The sequence below is a fragment of the Haliaeetus albicilla genome, chromosome 13 (genome assembly GCF_947461875.1).
Source record: "Haliaeetus albicilla chromosome 13, bHalAlb1.1, whole genome shotgun sequence".
Taxonomy (NCBI): Eukaryota; Metazoa; Chordata; class Aves; order Accipitriformes; family Accipitridae; genus Haliaeetus; species Haliaeetus albicilla.
In genome coordinates, this window is record NC_091495.1 from 16,397,982 (window position 1) to 16,417,429 (window position 19,448).

A 19,448-nucleotide genomic window follows, 5' to 3' on the forward strand; every position below is an offset into this window, starting at 1 on the left:
GGCAGGACAGGCATTATGTAGCAAAAAATGAAATGGTACCATCTTCTTCAGCTGATGGAAGTATTGTCTCAAACGCTCCTCCTTGGCCTGTACCTCCGAGTCACTCATGCTGTCAATCAAGTGATAAAGAAAATAGCCAACAGCTTCTGTGGAAAAAAACAAGAGAAAGCATTCCACTAAAATTACCGAGACTGTCATGTTATCAAGATTAATTTATAAGAAATCATTTTGGTGTGAGATGTCACCCTGATGAGAGGCTCTGAAATGGCAACAATGATCACTGAGGCATAGAGATTATGTGGTTTGGGAGCACATATCTAACTGGTGAGTGAAAGGAATATTAATTATTTTCAGACCTAGTGACAGCTTTTCAGTACAGAATCTTACTTCAATCTATTTTTTCCACTACTGTGTGACAGAAGTGGTACTGCCCAAGGCCTTCCCCCCCTTTTCTGACCGCTTCCCCAAATAGTTTCCACAAATATTTTGTCACTGCTCAAAAGAAAAAACAGATTTCTAACACTTTGCATATTTATTCTGTACATTTTACCCATTATATTCCATTACCAAGCTACACTAAGTATTGCAATATAAAAACATAAAAAAATATTTTAACCATTAGATCAACTAATACTGAAGAAGTTGCCTATTAGCCAATGAAAATCAAGATTAACAGATGTTAGCGAACAGTGCTAAGCTTCTTATCTATGCAAGTGTAAAAATATATAGGGTCCTGTAGCCAAGGACAGGAAAAGCATCAATCATTGTCTTCTCAAAGGTTAGCTGTCCCCATACACCCTTGCCCCTCCAGCCCCAACAAGAGGAAATAAACTCCTGTTTTTTAAAAACCAGATTATACCAAAAAAGTGTACTTATTTCAAAGTAGGTATTGGATGTTAAGTACCATTTCGCTTCACAAAATCAGAAGAGCTACTGAAGGTAAAGCTATCTTGAAAGACTGCCTTTTTTTTTTTTTTTTTTAAAGTATTTAAGCACTGATACTGTGGTCATTCTAAATCTCTATTTTGGTCAATAAATTTAGAAAAATGAATCGTTATCAGAAAGATTTGCTTATAATTCAAAAAAAAGATCTCATGGATCTCACAAAATATGCTCTGATTATTTGAATCAGGATTTTACCCAACATGTTTTCAAATTTCACTTTCAAAAAGAAGCAATCAGTGTTTACAGTTGTAATCCCTCAAACCCATCATTACACAGAAGAACGGATTTGTGGATAAGTTACAATCATAGAAATTGAAACTCTACCAGTTGGTCCTGGAGGCGTCAGGCAATAACGTTCATCCTTGTACAACAGTTCTGTTATCTGGTAAGACAGAATAATCGTACATTGCAGCCAAAAGAAGCAACCAAGGACAAATAGTATCTGAAATTGAATTCTCAAAATAATAAAGCATTTCTCTGTTAAAGTATTATTCTTTACCACATCATAGTAATTCCCTACGAAATACAAAGAAGGTTTTTTTGTAAATAATAGGTTCTTTCTTGAAAAATATTGCAAACAGAAACGCTTTCTGAGGTATGGCAGTAAGACAGACACTCTAGTATTCTGTTTACGTATCATTCTACAGAAAGTTAGCTGTTGTAAGACATTGCTTAAAGCAAATATTAACCAGTGTCGCTCCTGGAGATGCTACAATTATGTTCAAATTTACTGAAAGGCTGAAATTGGCCCATGAAGCTTTTTGGGTTTTTTTTGTTTGTTTGTTTTATTTTGAAAGAAGCAAATACAGAAAGAAAATAAAAGAACACAATTTATCATGCTTTGCTAGATTTAAGATAACTAGTACAGCTGTTGTACATAAGTGCAATTTTGAATGACAAAATATACATACATAAAAATTAATTGTATTTGACTAAATTTAGCACACTTCCATCAGTCATATAAACTGAAGGAATACGTAGATTTTACTTCATCAGAAGAAAAGAAGCATTTACCCCAAAGCCCCCACATCCTACCCAGAAATACTTTAACCTAAACTAGCTCACTTTAAAAATTCATTTGACTGTTCTTGTGGAAATTACATAATCTTTAGTTAAAACCTGAGATTAAGTATTTCAAGAATTTTGCTTTATCTGCCGTGATTCTAGAATGCAATCTCAAAGTTAGAGGGACATGCATTCCCACTGTCAAAGTGCTGTGTTTTAAGTAATGACAAAAGAAAAGGAACCGTCGCCTTCAATTGTTAATGAAAATGGATAAACAAAGCCAGAAAATACCCAATGTGCAACAGAATACCATACCTATCACTTCTCATTCTACCAACACCATGGACACTGTGCACAGTTAAACTACAACTTTCTTTTGCCTTCTTCCTCCTATGACAAATCAACACACAGAAGAACCTACAACTACAATAAATCCAAGAACATAATAATAGTTCTCCTGAATCAAATCTCAGAGAATACCAAAAAGGATGGATTACAGAAAAAAAAAAAAAATGTGTGATATTATTTCTAATGCTAAGTATCTATTTATTTCCCAAGTTAGCATTTCTTATTTTAGAAGGTTAATAAACATATTTACTCATAAATTTAGCAAAGACAACAAAATGTATCCTTCTTCCACTGTGGAGAACAGCAGAAGTAATTCTAGATACTACTTTACGTGCAGACCACCATTACTTCAGTCCCCTGACTGTCCTTCAAAATTAGTTTCATAATGGGAATAATAAGAGATCCCCTTTTTTCCCCTCTCCCCACCCTCCCTTTTTATTTTTAAATGCAAAATATGGAGTATAGAGGCAGAGGACAAAAACATCCTCTCACCATAATCTTCACACAACAGAAAATGTTAGTAAAATACAAAAATACCCTTCACTTCACAAGTTGTACCTCATTTCTATAAATCATTAATTACTTTCCAAATTACAATTTCCATTTCACTCCAAGATTTCTTTGCAAAATCTAAAATATACTGCAAGCCATGTACTAGTTTATTAGTCAGCAAGTACAGAATTGAAGAAAAAAGGACAAAAAGCACAGCACATCCCTTCCCAAATTCTGTAGCCACATCCCAGGCAGTATCTGCCAACATCTCTATTCTAGTGCTCCACAAAATTTATTGACCAAGTTATATTACAGTGTCTTTCTAATGTAGTCCATACCAGGGAGGGCAAGATAATCAGTCATTTCCCCTTGACTTCATCCAGGTGATTTCTTTTATATGGCTTTACCTTCAATGGTTTAAATTATATGACAGAAACTTTAAAATTCTAATTGTGCATTATTATTTTATTAGTACTAGTGTGGGGAATAGGAAGAAAGTTTAAGGAAGGCAGGAAAGGGAATTAAACAATGTCAGATTGCACAACCATGGCAGACTTTGTACCAGAAGCTACAACTATATACTACCCTCAGCTATAACAGCATTGATCTAGAAACTGGCGTAGCATAAGCTACACTACATGGTAACACCACATTTGATTTTTCACAATTACACTTAACTGTTCAATTTGAAAACTCTATTTCATACAGTTGTACAATCTGCCACTGACAAGTCTTGCTTGAATTAATCAGTTCTACAATTATTGGGCTCAGAATTCAGATTTACAGTAATGCATCATAAACATGCAGAACCTAAAGAACTTGATCTTATTTACAGCACTATCATCTCCACTTACCTTGCTCCAAAGATGTACATCATTTGAGCTGAAGAGGGCAGCAAAGGATAACAAATTAAAAGCAACAAAATGATTTTACTGTTGTATCTTTTTAAAAAAAAACCCACAGATTATTAACACAAAGGATCTTATTAAATAAAATTAAAATACAGTAATTGCCACATATTGTTTAAACCAACTTTGTACAGAATAAATATTGTACTTTTTACTATACTGCACATGGTCATAGTTTCTGCTAAATAACTTAAAATAATGCAGCAATCCAAACAGATAACTAAGACTACAAAGAATATATTTTAGTTTTATTTTTAGTTTGATCTTCTAACGTGTCCTAATTGTACTTTTTTATTTTATACTTCAATCTATTTAGCATTTCAATAAAATAAGCTTCACTCAAACAAGTCACACTTTACATAGCAAACACTCTATAGGTGGAATTTGCTAGAGCAAAAATCTAGACTCCTGTGGATTGAAATTAGATTTTTAGTATAGACAGATAACAACAGGCAGCTATAAACGCATTTATACCATGCAAAAAAGTAATCTAATCTCTTACTTAAGCTAAAATGTTTACTATAGTCAGATAAATGGATATTTTAAAAAATAGAAAACAAAACATGGAAGAACTCTAATTTCTTCCCTCATACAACAGGTCATAACTTGATGGAGAGCAGTTCTCTGTACATCATCAGGTTACAAATAAAGATCAAATGTTAACCAGTTCACTGAAGTATAAAAAATGTAACATATTCCTATAACTGTAGAACATCAAAATTCTCACTAGAAGCTGTAACTTTTCAAAGAACTATAAAGCAGCATTAACCTAGAAAAGGCTAAGAGAACAAAAACTTCGGACCTTATTTTATCTTTCTATAATTCTCATAAGGGGAAAATAAGATGTCAGTTTGAACAGCTGCACAGAAACTTAAAAGCATTCATAGAAGTTTAGGATTTTATTTAGGAGGTTCAAGCCTATGAAGCATTTACTCTTTTTATGCAGCTGCCACTTGTATTTGAAAATGAGTCAAATGCAGATCCACACAGAGAGGAAAAAAAATATAATGGTGTCTGGGAGGTTAGTTAAGCTTTCCTGGGTGAACTTGCTCCACCACTGACAGCATGACAATGAACTGCAGATATCAAATGCATCAATTTCCTAAAGTACTTGACTCTGAAAGAGTAATGGTACATCAGGCAGATAGAATGGGAATACTTCGAAGCAGTTACTAGAGAAGAGTAGCTTCAACAGAAATCCATAGACTAGTCTGCCACAGACATTGTTCATGTGTCTCTGGTATCCACACCCTGTACTTTTGTACGCCAGTCCTAAACTCCGTTCATTTGAACATTCAAGACCTGCATTTAGTCATAAAATTTTGCTGTGGTCTTTACAAAAGGTACAAATGTTCTTTTCTTCTATCCTATCATACCACACCCTCAAGCTTCATTTTCAGGCTGTTCTAGCCATTAAGTTTAAAATAGAAAAGGAAACATGAATTGGCATGCTTTCAGAAACAATATAAGGGTGAAATTTGGGCACAGCCAACCTTGTACATAGCTTCTGAAGTGAGGTAGCAATAAAGGCAAACAAGACAGATTAAAGTAAAAAAAACTTATGCCACACTTACAAGTGGCAAGGAAAGGGGCGGGGGGAAACAGTAAGCTGAAGTTAAAAAAAAAAAACCAAACCAAACCCCAAACCACCCAACCAACCCCCCCCCCCCCAACCCACCAAAAAACCTCCAGCCTTAATTTCCCTCAGAATTCTGACTTTTTTAGCCCAAATGTCCAACAACTATTGAAATCACAACAGTAGTAATTGTTCCACCACTGAAGAGAGTAACTGTTTCACTCGAGGATAGTACAATTCTTCAGCAGCTAGTTTTCACAATACAAGTTGATAACGTTTTAAAGATACTTTAAATCACTTTCTGAACACCTGCACAACTCTCCAGCGGTAGCGATATTTCATGCTAGAATTGGTTGTGTGTGGTAAACATTGGTATGGCTTCCTTTCTAGCACAAGTCCTACTTCAATTGAAAATTTATCTATACTTACAGAGAGAAAAATGTGTTTCAAAAATCTTGTTACTTTAATATATCCGAAACAGATGATTCTGGGGCTGACTACTAAAAGGATGGTAAAATAGCCCATTGGATCTAAAACATTATTGTATTTATTCCTCGGATGTCAACATCAGCTATGGCCTAGTTAACAAACCCAATTTGAACACTGGTTTGCTTTTTCTCCCCCTTTTCCCATGGCAGAGCAGGATCAGTGAGACAGAACTTGCAACTTACTAGGAAATTATTTTAGTCATATTCACCTGGTATGTTTTACTAATATCCAACCTAAACATAGTTATATCTCATAGCCATTACAGAATTTTAGGAAATAACTTGGTCAACAAAATCAGCCTTCCAACTCTGGTCCTGAGCAATATTAAGTGACCTCTCTGGTTCCCAGTGGTGTAGGTATGCTGCAAAAAACCCTAATTCACAGTCCTAAATGTCTGACTGGGGCAAACAGCAAATGATAGAAATGCTTGTTAATTCACGTATACTTGCATAAGCTTAAAACAACCCTGCAAGTTAGCAAGGAACCCTCCTTGCAATATGGGACCATATGGTTATGAATATAAAGTCATGGCAATGTAGCACAATACTAAGTGTTAAATGTGAGCATTCAGGAGTTGTATTAACCCAGAGAGCACAGAAAGCTATCAGATGTAATATAATATACCTGACTCCTACTGGTATTTCATCTTCATTAAGCACTCATTTACTTTAATGGTTAATTATGATAATCTTTAGGGAAACCTTACATTAGCATAGCAGTTTATAAACAAAAAAGAGAATAAAGATAAAACCCTGAATGTTTACTACCCTGAGAAGTTTATATACTGTCAAATGCCACAGAACAAACAATAACAGTGAAGTTCTTTTTAATCTACTAGATATAATACTTCAAAGGTATGCTCATATATAGCAGAGGCAAGGAAACCAGGGACAGCAAAGAGGAACAAAGATATCCCTCAGAACTGCTAAACCTGGAACCCTACTTTTAAATATTCAAATGTAGCCTTGGGGGGAAAACACTGCGCAGACTTGTGCTCAATAAGGCAAAAAAGAGAGGGAACTTTGCTACAGAAGAAAAAGAGAGGTATTCATATAGCAACCTTACCTTTTAAAACCCCAAATAAGGCTGTTTCTAAACTGACGAACATCAATAGGAGGTGTGCTTACTGAAGACACTGTAAATGAAAGAAATGTTTCTAAGCAGTCATTGTAAAAAAATCCCTGAACTGCAACAAGTCAGTAGGTCATGTAAATAGTGTCATTAGAAGAACTATTTCATTAGCTTAGTAAATGTTGACAAACATTTGTAAATCAAAATTTCAAATACCAGGGTATTTGAAACAGTCCTGGTTTTATCAGCTCTAAATCTGCTCCATTTCAAAAGGGATCAAATATTCTAAAAGAGAGACTTTTCCCTCTTCATTGTCTTTAATGCCAATAGTTAATACATTAGTCTTTTATACAAATTAGTAATAGGAGCAAGCATCTTATCTGTAAAAAAGCACAAGACTGAAGAAAATATGTTCCAAAAAGCAAAACAAAGCCCAAACAATCCTAATCAAGAAAACTTGAGATATTAGCTCTGGAACAAAAAAAGATCCACCAGAGGCAAATGGTTTGATAATTGTTTCAGACTGAATACCTGCCTTAAAATAGGCTTTACAATTTTGCCTTTTTTTTTTTAATTAAAAAAGAAAAAAACCAAAATAACAAAACAAAACCACACACACACACCACCCCCCACGACCCCCCCCCCAAAAAACCCTCAAAACAATAACAACACTTTCTTAGGTATTTGCTTCTGCTTGTGTAAATTGCCTAACAAGAAAGAAAAAGTAGTTCCATCTAAAGTGCTATCCATTGAATTAAGTTAAACATAGGGGGAAAAGAGAGGAAAATACACAGTTCTAAATGTTGACATTTACAATATTGGTTGAACACTTACTTAAAATTAGATATCCCTGAGAGGTCATTCACAGTTATGCCCTATGTCCTCATCTTTACATCATTTCTTGGCTAAATATTCCAAATCATTCTACCTTCTTCCTCTAGAACTGCTGTCTCTCATTCCAGCACCATAGTTCAAAGAAAAAATACAGTAGTAGATGCATTTAAGTCCTGTATGAAGTTATTATCATCTGATTTCACTATCACAATAGAATTAACCCCTGTAAAACCCTGAATGCACTGGGCCCTTTCAGCAAGGGCTACAACATACTATATGGTAGAAGAGAACAGACATAAAACCAGCAGCTGTATAGGAACCTGTGAAATAAAAAGACAGGAACAACATGCTAGAACAACTCCTTAGTCTAACTTCAGGCATTTAGAAAATTAAAAGTTTTAAATGGTGGAATATTTATTTTAGTTTGAATATCTCAGGTAAAGTTGGTTTCAAGAAACCCTCAATCCAAATCCTCCTCCAGTGGTATATTAAACTTTTTGCTCATGAAAAGACAAGCAGAAAAGCATCTTAGTATGCTCAGCTGCTGCTAGCAATCGGCAACCTGGTTTCCTTGGCAACAAACAAGTCTGAGAAAATCAAGGGGCTGACAATGAAGTGGAATGGAACGGCATGATAAAGGGGAAAAGCGGCTCTCATGTACACTGCCTTATGCGCCCAGATTCCTAAGCTGATGCTTCGTAGTCTTCATCTTGTCAGTAGCAAAAATCTATACATTATAAGGCATGAGAAGCTGAATCAATACACCTAGATAGCAACCAGCATTAATAACCAACCTTCGCCTCCCCCAACTACACTGATGAGACAATCTTGAACTATTTTCCATATTGCATCTGTTTTTCCCTCTTTGTAATACTGCAAAAGGAGCCAAATGCAAAAAAAAAAAAAAAAAAAAATCAGCTGTTTAATATGTGTGCCTTATCATTACATAGGTGCTAATTAGATTTACTAGCATTCATTTCAGCTTGGTAAACTATTTACAGGAGTACCTTCCTTTAAAGCTCAAGTTCAAAGAAATTTTTTATCTCTCCATGAATTATTAACCCTAGCCTTTATGAACAGAAATATCACTACAAGATTTAAATTCAATACACAGACAACAGCTAAATAATACACTATGTGAGACTAATTTCCTGACAGTAAGGCAGAATGCAGCCTACTACATGTGCCTGTATCATACTGATATTGTATACGTTTACCATACACCAGGCACACACATATTTGTGTCTTATAACACATTAAACCCTGATTATTTCAGTTAACCAAAATGAGTGTGCAAGGGTAGGTCTACTTTTTCATGTAGGCAAAAAAAAGCCCCAAAACTATTTCACTTTCCAGAAGGAATGTCACTGCTCCTAATAAATAGTTATCCTTTAAAAAAAAATTCAAAGTTATTCAATTTTTATGGTTAATAGGGTTTTTTTGTAATAAGAACAAACAAAATAATGGCAGAATGTAGGGTTAATCTTAAAGATTCACTAATTGATAAATCTCCGATACGAAAATTAAATCACTGATTAGTAATTACTCATTTAATTTTCTCATTTTCAACACAACAGCTTCACAGAGTAATGGTGTATAGACTAGATATTTCTGTATTTGCTGAGTAAAACAGTTAATGACAATTGCAGCAGAAGACTGCTTAAGCTTTTCCCTGAACCTTAGACACATAAAACTGCTGTTTAAAAAAAATCTTTCTGTATCAGATTTAGTCCAAATTTAGGTGTTTTATTATTGCCTTAGTATACTAGGCAAATAATAACTGTATTTGTTTTAAATGTTGAAGAAAAACATATATTCCTACTTAAGGAAGAAAATCATCCCATCCCATACATTCAGTCAACAACATATATTAACTTCTGCAAGCACTGAGCATCAGAACAATCTTTGGAGAAAACTCTTTAAAAGTGATTAATACATGCTCTTACAACTTCATCATCTACTTAACCCATCAAATTTATACACATAACTTCCATGACCAACAGATCAGCAGAGCACTCTCAGGTTAACATCAGTGCCAATCAGTTCTTTAAAGTTGGTTCTTTCATTAATAATTCTGTAGTACTTCAGAGCCATATTGTTAGACTAGCATCCTATTGTAATTGATGCTGCAAACAAAAACAATCCCCACACCAACAGATTAACATTGTGCAAGGCAAATTGTTTCTTTAAGCCCTCTAAGTACAAGAGGATTATAATCCTATCACAGTCACAGCAAAGCTGTGATTTGTAAATATCTTATAGGTAAATCTTATGTCCAGGTTCAATACCAAAAAAAGAATTTAACCATGATATGTTGTCCAGAATCGGCAGTTTCAAACAGTCTGAGATCTCATCATAGAGGACCTCACATAATAAAAGCTTTGCTCAAGTTTCCCACGTACCTTTAAACCTCATATATTAATACATGTAAATCTCTTAGCCTACAACCAATCAACACTACCACCACGTACGTAGTAACATACATGAAAAATACTTACACAGAGAAAGAACGTTGTTCAGTCTTCCATGTGCTGCTTCGTATCTTATTTCTGCTACAGAGAGTCCAACAGTTTCAAACAGGCAGTCATTTTTCTAGAGATAAAGCAATCAATCATTGGAAGTACATACAGAGAAGACCTTCTGATACTTCATATTTTTAAACACTTCTTTCTCAAAGGACATTGGCATTCTTGTATTGATAGCTGTTGAGAACATAGAAGGTGCTCTACAGAAGTCTGCATGGCTAGCCAGGTAAGTTGCTACTGATCAAAAATTATCCAGCTTTTCTATTGAAATCAATTGCAAGAGACAAAGTTACCAAAGGCAGAAAGAGTGGAACAGAAACTTAGTCTGTAATTCTGAATTCTTTAGCAAGTAAAAAAAAGAAACTTCACTAGAAACAACTGTAATACTTCTAATCCCCAGTAAAAAAGGACATCATTCATTTATTTAGTTTTCCACTTCATAAAACAGAAAGCTAGTAAGTCTTGAGCAAAATATTTTGGTTAGCTCTGAAAAGTTGAAAGACAGACAGGGTAAACAAACCATCAGTGCAGCAACTGTTTCAAAAGTAATCTAAATATTCTGAACAGTCTTCATCATACCAAGTTCATGTTTAGAGCACTACTGGGATCTAAAGCCTTCACAGAGAACATGGAAAAACAAGCCATGCAACAGTTGTTTTTATGAATTCTAAATGTAAACTCACCTTCAGCTGGGCACGGGCAGTTTCAGTATCAGCAAAATTTTTAAAAACATAGTCTGTGTATGTTTCTGTATCAAGTTCCACCCCCAACTCATGCATCACTTTGAGGACCTCAAAGATACCTATCAAAGCAAAATTGGTAAGGCTAATTATTTCAGAAAAATGAAAACTTGAGACTCAACATTTAAAAATAAACGTTGCTTTTCAAAAAAAAGAACTTGTCTCCTCAATTCCGTCCTTGAAATTGCCATGCAAAATGCTGCATTCTTATTTTAGGTGTTAATAAGATCTTAATTGTGAAACTTAAAATAGATTTACTAAACTTCCTGGTCTGTGCTGTATCAAAAACATGAAACTCTTGCCTAGTTTGGAAATTGCTAGTATACAAAGTTATTTTCTAACACAGTGAATCTAAGACAGTTACTCTTAGTCACGTTTGCAAAACATCTTTTAGAGCTATATATCAAAATGTCCATATTATTGTGCATTAAAAAAAATCTGAAATTTGGTGTAAAGTATATAACCAAATTCCAGATACAAATGCATTCTTCAATACATAATACATTCTTAGCTTTGTTCCAAGTATCCAACCCTGATTAGCAAAGCAAGCTTTCAAGATTGTCTCTAGATTTGTTTAAAACAAATAACATTTTTGTAAGCAAATAGGTTGATTACTTTATCAATGCATCAGCTTCAAACTGGAAATTCAGAGAAAGGCTGGAGTCCCTCAAGCCCCAGTGAAGCTAGATTGTAACTTTTACAGGGTTCAGATCAATTCACATAACTAGACTGTATATTACTACTGTAGATATGCATTTGAAGACAGCAGATAGCAAATCTTAATAGCTCAGCAATTGGAGCGTAGGGTTTTAGAGCATATCGTCATGCTTTTTAATTGATCACACTCCTCTGATTTGCAGAAACTTCTTACAGTAACCCTAGCTAGCAAACTCTGAACCCCTGTCAAAACCAATACAGGTATCATCATTTTTTGCTGGTCTAAAAATGATTTGTCAGTTGCTGCAGGACACCAGTACCAAACAGCATATGTTTTTTTCAACTTGCATTTCATACTTATTACTTTAAAAATGTAAAGTTTCCCAAAGTCCCTGTCTTTGCCCTGGAGTGCCACCTATGGAAAAGTGACACTTCCATGAATATTTTATGCAGTGCACTATGGTGCAAATAATCAAATGTGAATTCCCTTTGAGCACTTGAAAATACATGCAGGCAAGTCACACTAGATTAAAGTCGCATCATCTGTTCAAGTTTGCCTTAAACAAAACTCTGATTTTGGCCCAGAATCTGCAAAAATATGAATAAAGAATTAATTACAGTAAGTCCTTCTTGATACCTTTCAAATTTTGACAGCTAGTTTCTACTTCATGTTTTCAACTTCCCAGCAAATACATTAAGTCCTATTATGCTGACACCTTTTCTAAAATAACTGTATCTGTATCACTAGAAAGTAGTGTGAAGACTAAGAACTAGATACCATAGTGAACAAGGTGTGGTAAACTCAGGAGATTTTAGTTCAAATGTGTATCTAGAACAGAGCAGAAAACAGGCTTGTTAAGCATCCACATTCACTAGTAGGCACACTAGTGTCACAAATTGTAGCACACATTGTCACAAACGCCTACTAGGGCACAGTTCCTGACTAGGAAAGGGCATGTATGAAGATTAGAACACCAACACAACAGTGAGATGCAGATTAAGGAGTAATACCAGTAATAATACTGCATATAGCCAAATTAATCACAAACTTAAAAAAAAATGCTGCTACACATTTCATTTCTAAGATGGCTGATGTACAATTTTTGGGGGGAATAGAAGTTTAATGAAAACCAACACAGAATCCTACAATTTTGTGTATGATTCCTACTTCACCAAGAGCAGAACTACTTTATTGTCACATAAATATCTTTCATGATACAAAGCAATGAAACATTCCCACTTCAATCAAAATACTATAAAATTGTCAAATATATGCATGAAATAGGATTTGAGCATTATGTGTGTGGACTGTTAGAAATTCTTTGTTCCTCATATTGGAAAATACACTAAGCTCTTCCCCCTCCCCAAACCAAAGAAGACTAAAAAAGAGAGACAAAAGTGCAGTCACATTTATCTATAACACTGGTTTCCCAACCTTCTTTGAGAACACATCCCCAGTACATACATATTTATTTAGAAGTTACATACACATACCACTGTACTGATATATTATGCACATTATAAAACACACACAAACAGAAAGTAAAAAAGGATGAAATAATTATTTTACTTATTAACAGCCTGCTCACACCCCAATGGATTGCCTTGCACACCCCACTTTGGAGACCACTGATCCAGAAGACTGGGTATGACTAAAACCCACAGTAAACTCTTCCGGCCACCTCCCTGCTTGATCCAGAATCAGGTTTTTGAGATCTTGGGCTGAGATATCTAAGGACTGCAGGACCTGAGTATGTAAAATCAAATAACTGAGTGGAAAGAGGACAGAAACAGAGAACAAAAACCAGCCAAACTTCTGTTCTCCTTTTTGTCAACACTAGAAACAGCACTCGAACACCGCAACAGAACAGATTCCAGCCTCGAATCAGTATATCCAAGAACAAATAAAGAACAGATGAATTACAAGATGGTCATAGTATTTCTGTAGCAGAGCAGAGTAACTTGCTGCTTTTCAAGTGAAAAGTGAGACTTGCATTTCAGTCCACCTTTCATTTCCTAAGTTTCTCACAGTAAGTCATGCCTTCTTCCTAAAGCAGTCCCATCAGAACGGGGGGATTTCTAAGGCAGTTACATACAGTTGTACATGTGCAAGGGTAGTAAAATTGGGCTTTAAGCAGTTTTCTAAGGAAACAAAAAAATAAAACTCCATTTTGAGAAATGAGGTTGCATTCAGAAGAACAACATAATAGTTAACATATTTTTGCTGTGCTGTTAGTTTCAGATGCACTCAAAGATCTTTGCCAGAAAAGTCTGCCTACAAAACAGTATTTCAAGCAGTTACTTTGTGAAATCACCACTGTCATCCCTCTCCGGACTCAGACTCTTATTTCCCCAAAGTAAACCTGAATTACCATTCACTAAACATGCTTTGCGTATATAGCAACAATTCAGCAGAAAACAAAAGTGAAATACACAACCGACTTCTAAAAACTGTCTTTAAAAACATCATGATTATTCAGAGATGAAGGGGAGCTACAAAATATTCAGCAATGTGTAAGTCAAACATTTCTGTTTATTTATACTAGGCCCTCCTGTTATTAGTGTATAATCTGATACAAGATGAATCTCAGTGCCAATAACAGTTTCAGATCCACTGCATATTGATCTCTTAAACCCTGCAAGCACTTTCCATTCCTAAAAGCCTAACAGCATTTACTTAGATAAATACTATGGAAATAAGTAATTATCAACTTAGATAACATAAAAGCAAGAATGCCCCATCTGAAATTATCTCCCTGTGTAAAATGACTGAAAAGAGCTGTTTGCTATTTCAGAGTGCTTAAGTTCTCTAAGGTGTATTTAAAAATGGCCTTGCTTAGTTTCATTAGCCACCACTTCACTGCTACTTTTCTTTCAAACTCAATTCCATAATACAGAAGTTAAGGAATCTCCTTTGATATCCAGTGTCAGCTTTTGTTACAATAAACATTAGATAAACGTATAATTAAACATTGCTAGTAGTTACATAAATGTTTGGGTCACATTACACATACTGATTCTGACATTTGTACCCTGCAGTTCTAGATAGGTTGTTGCTTATATTTGTGTTCTTTAATAATTTAGTCCACTGTCTACATCCTATCAGATTTTTAATAGTTTTTCCTCAAAGTTCTTTTCCATTTTCAGCCTTATGTATACCGAGATGCAAAGTTACATACTGGGCATTGCTACTTCGTAGAAAAAGGAATTATCACCTCTTTTTTTGGTATGAGATGTGATACAGTGTCTATCTATACTTGTGTTCACACATCTCTATTATTTTTTTGCTGCTAGAAAGCACCATTCTGTTCATTTACTATCTGCTGTCATCTTTAGGTTCTCACTACAGCATTATTTTTTGCTCTATTATTTCTATTAAACAATTTCAGGGTGGGTGGGGTTTTTTTTCCCCCATTTACTTTCCTTCAAGCACATTGGTTGTATTTTTAGATGGTGGATCTCTTTTTTTTTGTTGTTATTAAATTTCAAAAAATGAATGTGAGCTTACACACGGAAAAGAACAAGACAACTTGTTTCACTGCAGCAAGAATAATTCCACTGATTCTTTACTGCAGAAGAAATTGCTTACTATCTTCTTATGTATTTTAAGAATTGCTAAATCACTTGACTTTTGTAGATATGCACACAATAGTGACGTTCCCACTTGACAATGCAAACTCGGAGACTAAGTACCAGGTTACGACAACATGTTTGCAAGTCCACGGTATCATCATACAGCCATACAGAAGTTTAGGTATCCAATGCCTTTGCAGATAGAAGAAAGGTTCTCTAGAGAATCGCAAAGAAAGCCAAAATTGAGGGTTCCTTCATCGGTTTTCTTCCCAGGTTGTTTACATGAATTCCAGCAGTAACTACTAGCCAAAGCATAGCCAATCTGTATAGTAGGAGTCCAAATTAAGGCAACCTCTGATCTTGCCAAAGACCAAGAGATATGAAAACTTAAGTTTCTCTCAACAGTCACATACTGCTTCAGTTTTGTGAGCTAAGTCTAAATCTAAAAATACTTCCAACACCTCTTATAATTGTGTTAGTGAGGTGAAATTTTCCATGGAGTAACCGAAACCATGTTTTTTCAGCAGGCAGCATCCACATAGAGAAGTATGACATTGACTTCAATTTACTTATTTTTGGCAACATTGTACTTCAATTAAGTCACAAAGGACCGAACTAAAACATTGCCAGACTTTTAAAATATCATGGAACTTTCAAGCATCTGAAAACCTGGGAGAAGATAAACTTGGGAAGTAGTCTAGCAGGAACAGAGTCTAAGGAGTTAATAAAAACTGAATATTGTTTTCACAAAGGCTTTTTGAAAAAGACTTGAGACATTTTTATAGCCAGAAACAATTAGGGAATACTTGTTTCAGCATTTCTTCCAAACTGGAATGTGACTGTGTATTTAAGATAAAATTGCGATATGAAGAGTCTGCTAAAAGCACTTTTTTTTTGTTTGTGCATTTTGTTTGTCACCCAGTGTCACACTAACAACTCTGCATCTCATTCTAAAGCACATTATACTGTGAGATAAGATGAAAAAGACAGTTTTTTGTTTCCCCAAGGGGGAAGTACTTCTGTTAAAAGCATCTTTTTACAATACTATGCTTTCTGAATTACCAATAACGCTAACCAAAGAATTAGATACTGTACTCTAAAATTTAATATTTGTTCAATTCTTATTCATATCCTGTAGACATCCCCATGTGTAACAGGGGAAAGTATGCTAAATGCTTAAACCTACTTAAGAATCCCAAAGATTGAGCATTTCTGTCCTTCAATCAGTATGCTGTCAGGTCAGGCTCTCGCATTCAGCAATGTAAGTTCTCCTGCAGTTTTTATTATTGTAACAAAACTCATGTTTGGTTTATCAGGTAGATAATAAGAAGTTGGCTTGAAAAAAGGATTGAGTTTGCCATCTAGAAGAGCTACAATAACATAACCTTACTTTTAAATTCTTCTCTTAGATTTCAGTTACTTCAAGAGTAAACTCTGTAAAATGTAATGAGCAGCAAAAAGAACCAGCAGAAGACAGAAAGAATGTGAAGAGTTAAAAAGATAATTAAACACCCTCTCATCTTTCTAAGCAAAGGTAGACTTTAAATTTGTAGAACTGTACCACAATTAAGTAAGAAAGGAGGTTTTAAAAAAAAGTCTTTCTGAAGAAAAAATTGTTTACAACAAAGTGAGACATGCAGCAAGGTCTTCATTTACTTTCAAGAGCCTGCTGACTCTCATAGCAATGTTTTAATAAAGCTTTGTACACTAGGTTTGCAATAAAGCTAGAAGAGCATTTATTGAACAACTAACCTTTAAGATTCTTCTGTTTCTGGAACCCAACTAGAAGTGGCCAGAAATAGTGAGGTCTGAGTGGCAAGCCTTCCTCTTTCATCATCTTCATCACATCAATGGCCAACGCTGAAAACATTCACAAGATAATTAAACAGTAACCAAGTACTTTAAATAAGCATATGTAAAATAACTAAATAAGCAGAGTACCTGATTTGTTGGCCTCCAAAGCACAACGCAAAATAAACTGTAACGGTGCTGAGTGCATTTTTGCTTCTTTTAACTCAGTACAAAATTGCTTCAGCTTGTTCACAGGCTGCAAAGAATTTTAAAAATTAATTTAATATTTTTTCAATTTCTCAAATTAAGCATGTTAAGATTCTTCTAATGGTTAGGAAATGGCTATTACACATGGCAAACGACTCTTGTGATTTTTTTAATTTACTATGCAAATTGATACAGAATATTAAAAACCTTCTTTTATTCTTCAAGAACCATGCAAAAAAAAACCCTACAATTTTTCGTCTTCACAGTTGCATTAAACTAAATAAATATACTGTTATTAGTACATTAAGAAAAAAGTATTACTACATTGCATACCATATCTTTATTTACACAATGTTGCAAGAAGAAGCTACCCTGGTCCATATTATCACGTGATAAATGATTAAAAGACTTCAAAATACGGAAACTTATATCTTCGAAGCCATGAGTTATCAGAGTCAAACACAGGTTCATTGCATCTAGCAAGTGAAAAACAAAGAACAACAAAATTTAAAAAGTGCATATAATTATTTTCACATTAAACTACTAAAATTAGTGAAAGCTAGGAAAGTAAATGTTTTACAAGTATCATTAGCATACTTTTAAACATGATTAATCAATCAAATTTGAGACTACCTTTTTCACAATTATTTACATTTATCAATGAAATTCACTTTTCCCATTAGAAGACCATGGCGAAAATTACAGAAACTTCACCACTGCAGCATGACAGAAGCATGCTAAATAAGAGAAACACATTTCTAGACACATCAAAAAACAAAGTGGATGAAGTATAATTAACAGTTATCAATCGCATTATGCATACTGGGATCCAAAAGTGACTTTAACTGTAGATAAAGAAAACTGTATTAGATGTTTAGTCTCCCTTTTTATGATGTTAATAAAGAGCTGTCACAACAGGAATTACAACAGTGTTTGAAGAAACAGCTCCACACTTACTGCTTTCCTATAAAGTTTTAACGAATTTTAGAAGTTAAAAAAATGATATATTAATTCTTGTATGTAAATGATTAAAATTGGTTTATATGTAAATTTTGTAAAATGTGATCTAAAGCAGCACAAATGAATCCACAAACTAATGGCAAAAATAGTATTTTCCCTAGGTATTCAAGAGAAAAGTACAAAATTAACTATTTTTGATAACATTAGTTATTGTTGGGAGAAAAAAAAAAAAAGGAAAAAAAGAAAGTGCTTTCCCTCTCTACCTCAAGTAGCAAAACACTGCTGTAGTAACCAAGGACATACCTGGAATTAATTCCCCTTCAAATCTTATGCGTTCTTTAATATCTTCAATGTACTGAGGATATCCAGCCTTGGCAAGGCTAAAAATCACCTGCATCAAAATCCTATCCATAAGGTACCCTTCAGTCTTCTCAACCTCTTCTAGAGTCTGTAAACCGGAATAAATTTAATTATAAAAAAGTCCAAAGTGACTCAAACCAGGATACATTAAAATTAAAAAAAAAAAAAAATTAAAAAAAATCACAAAGACCTGGGTTTTTTTTCCTTTTTTAAAACCACGCATTTAGATACATAGAATATGGTAGAGAGCATACCCAAGATCTATAAAGAGGGCCTCAAACACCTTTAGACTGTAAAAAGAAAAATGGGACAGATAAAAGGGATATAATAGATAGTTTAATATCTAATAATATATGAAAACACCAGAGGTATTCCCATGGCGAGATAACTTTCAAAAGAAATTACTTTGAAAAAGGGAGAACTATTAATCAACCTTTCTGTTAGTATTTGGAAGAAGGTTGGTTGATGAAGATTTGTTTAATTTGTAAGTCACAGAACAATATTACGTTTCCCACATCCTCTTCCTTGATTTGGTCCTCTCCATCTGATACTACTTAAACTCAAACCAATTTTCTTTTCTCATTCCTTTCTGAATACTTCTGTGATTTAAAAAAAGTAAGAGAGAATACTTGAAAAAAATCAGCTACACAAAGGGCTGTAAGGCAGCATTATCTTATCCGCACTTCATGAATACCTAAGTTGTTGGTGTGAACTCTCTCTCAAAAAAAATTCAGTTTTACTGGAAAGATTCTGTGGCTTCAATGGGAGCCAAAGAATGGCTCAATGGGAGAAAGATAATCAAGGTTTACTTTTTATTTATTTGTATAAATAAATATATAACTATCTCACATGCATTATTTGTCTCTTTAATAAAACCCTGAATTATTAAATCACTCACTGGCAAACTTATCTTCTCAGAGTGAAAGGCAACTATCAAAAGACAAGTATTTTTCATAGAGTATGAGGC

The 19,448-nt window shown here is 34.3% G+C and overlaps 1 protein-coding gene across 1 annotated transcript in view; it reads right to left on the reverse strand.

Annotated features, from left to right (window-relative positions):
* LRPPRC (leucine rich pentatricopeptide repeat containing) overlaps positions 1-19,448 on the reverse strand; it is a 93,956-nt gene that overhangs the window by 57,039 nt on the left and 17,469 nt on the right. The window contains 10 exon segments of the mRNA XM_069800272.1: positions 40-146; positions 1,270-1,327; positions 3,645-3,672; positions 6,829-6,898; positions 10,167-10,260; positions 10,877-10,995; positions 16,916-17,023; positions 17,105-17,210; positions 17,495-17,637; positions 18,425-18,569. Of these exon segments, the coding sequence (XP_069656373.1) occupies positions 40-146; positions 1,270-1,327; positions 3,645-3,672; positions 6,829-6,898; positions 10,167-10,260; positions 10,877-10,995; positions 16,916-17,023; positions 17,105-17,210; positions 17,495-17,637; positions 18,425-18,569 (978 nt within the window).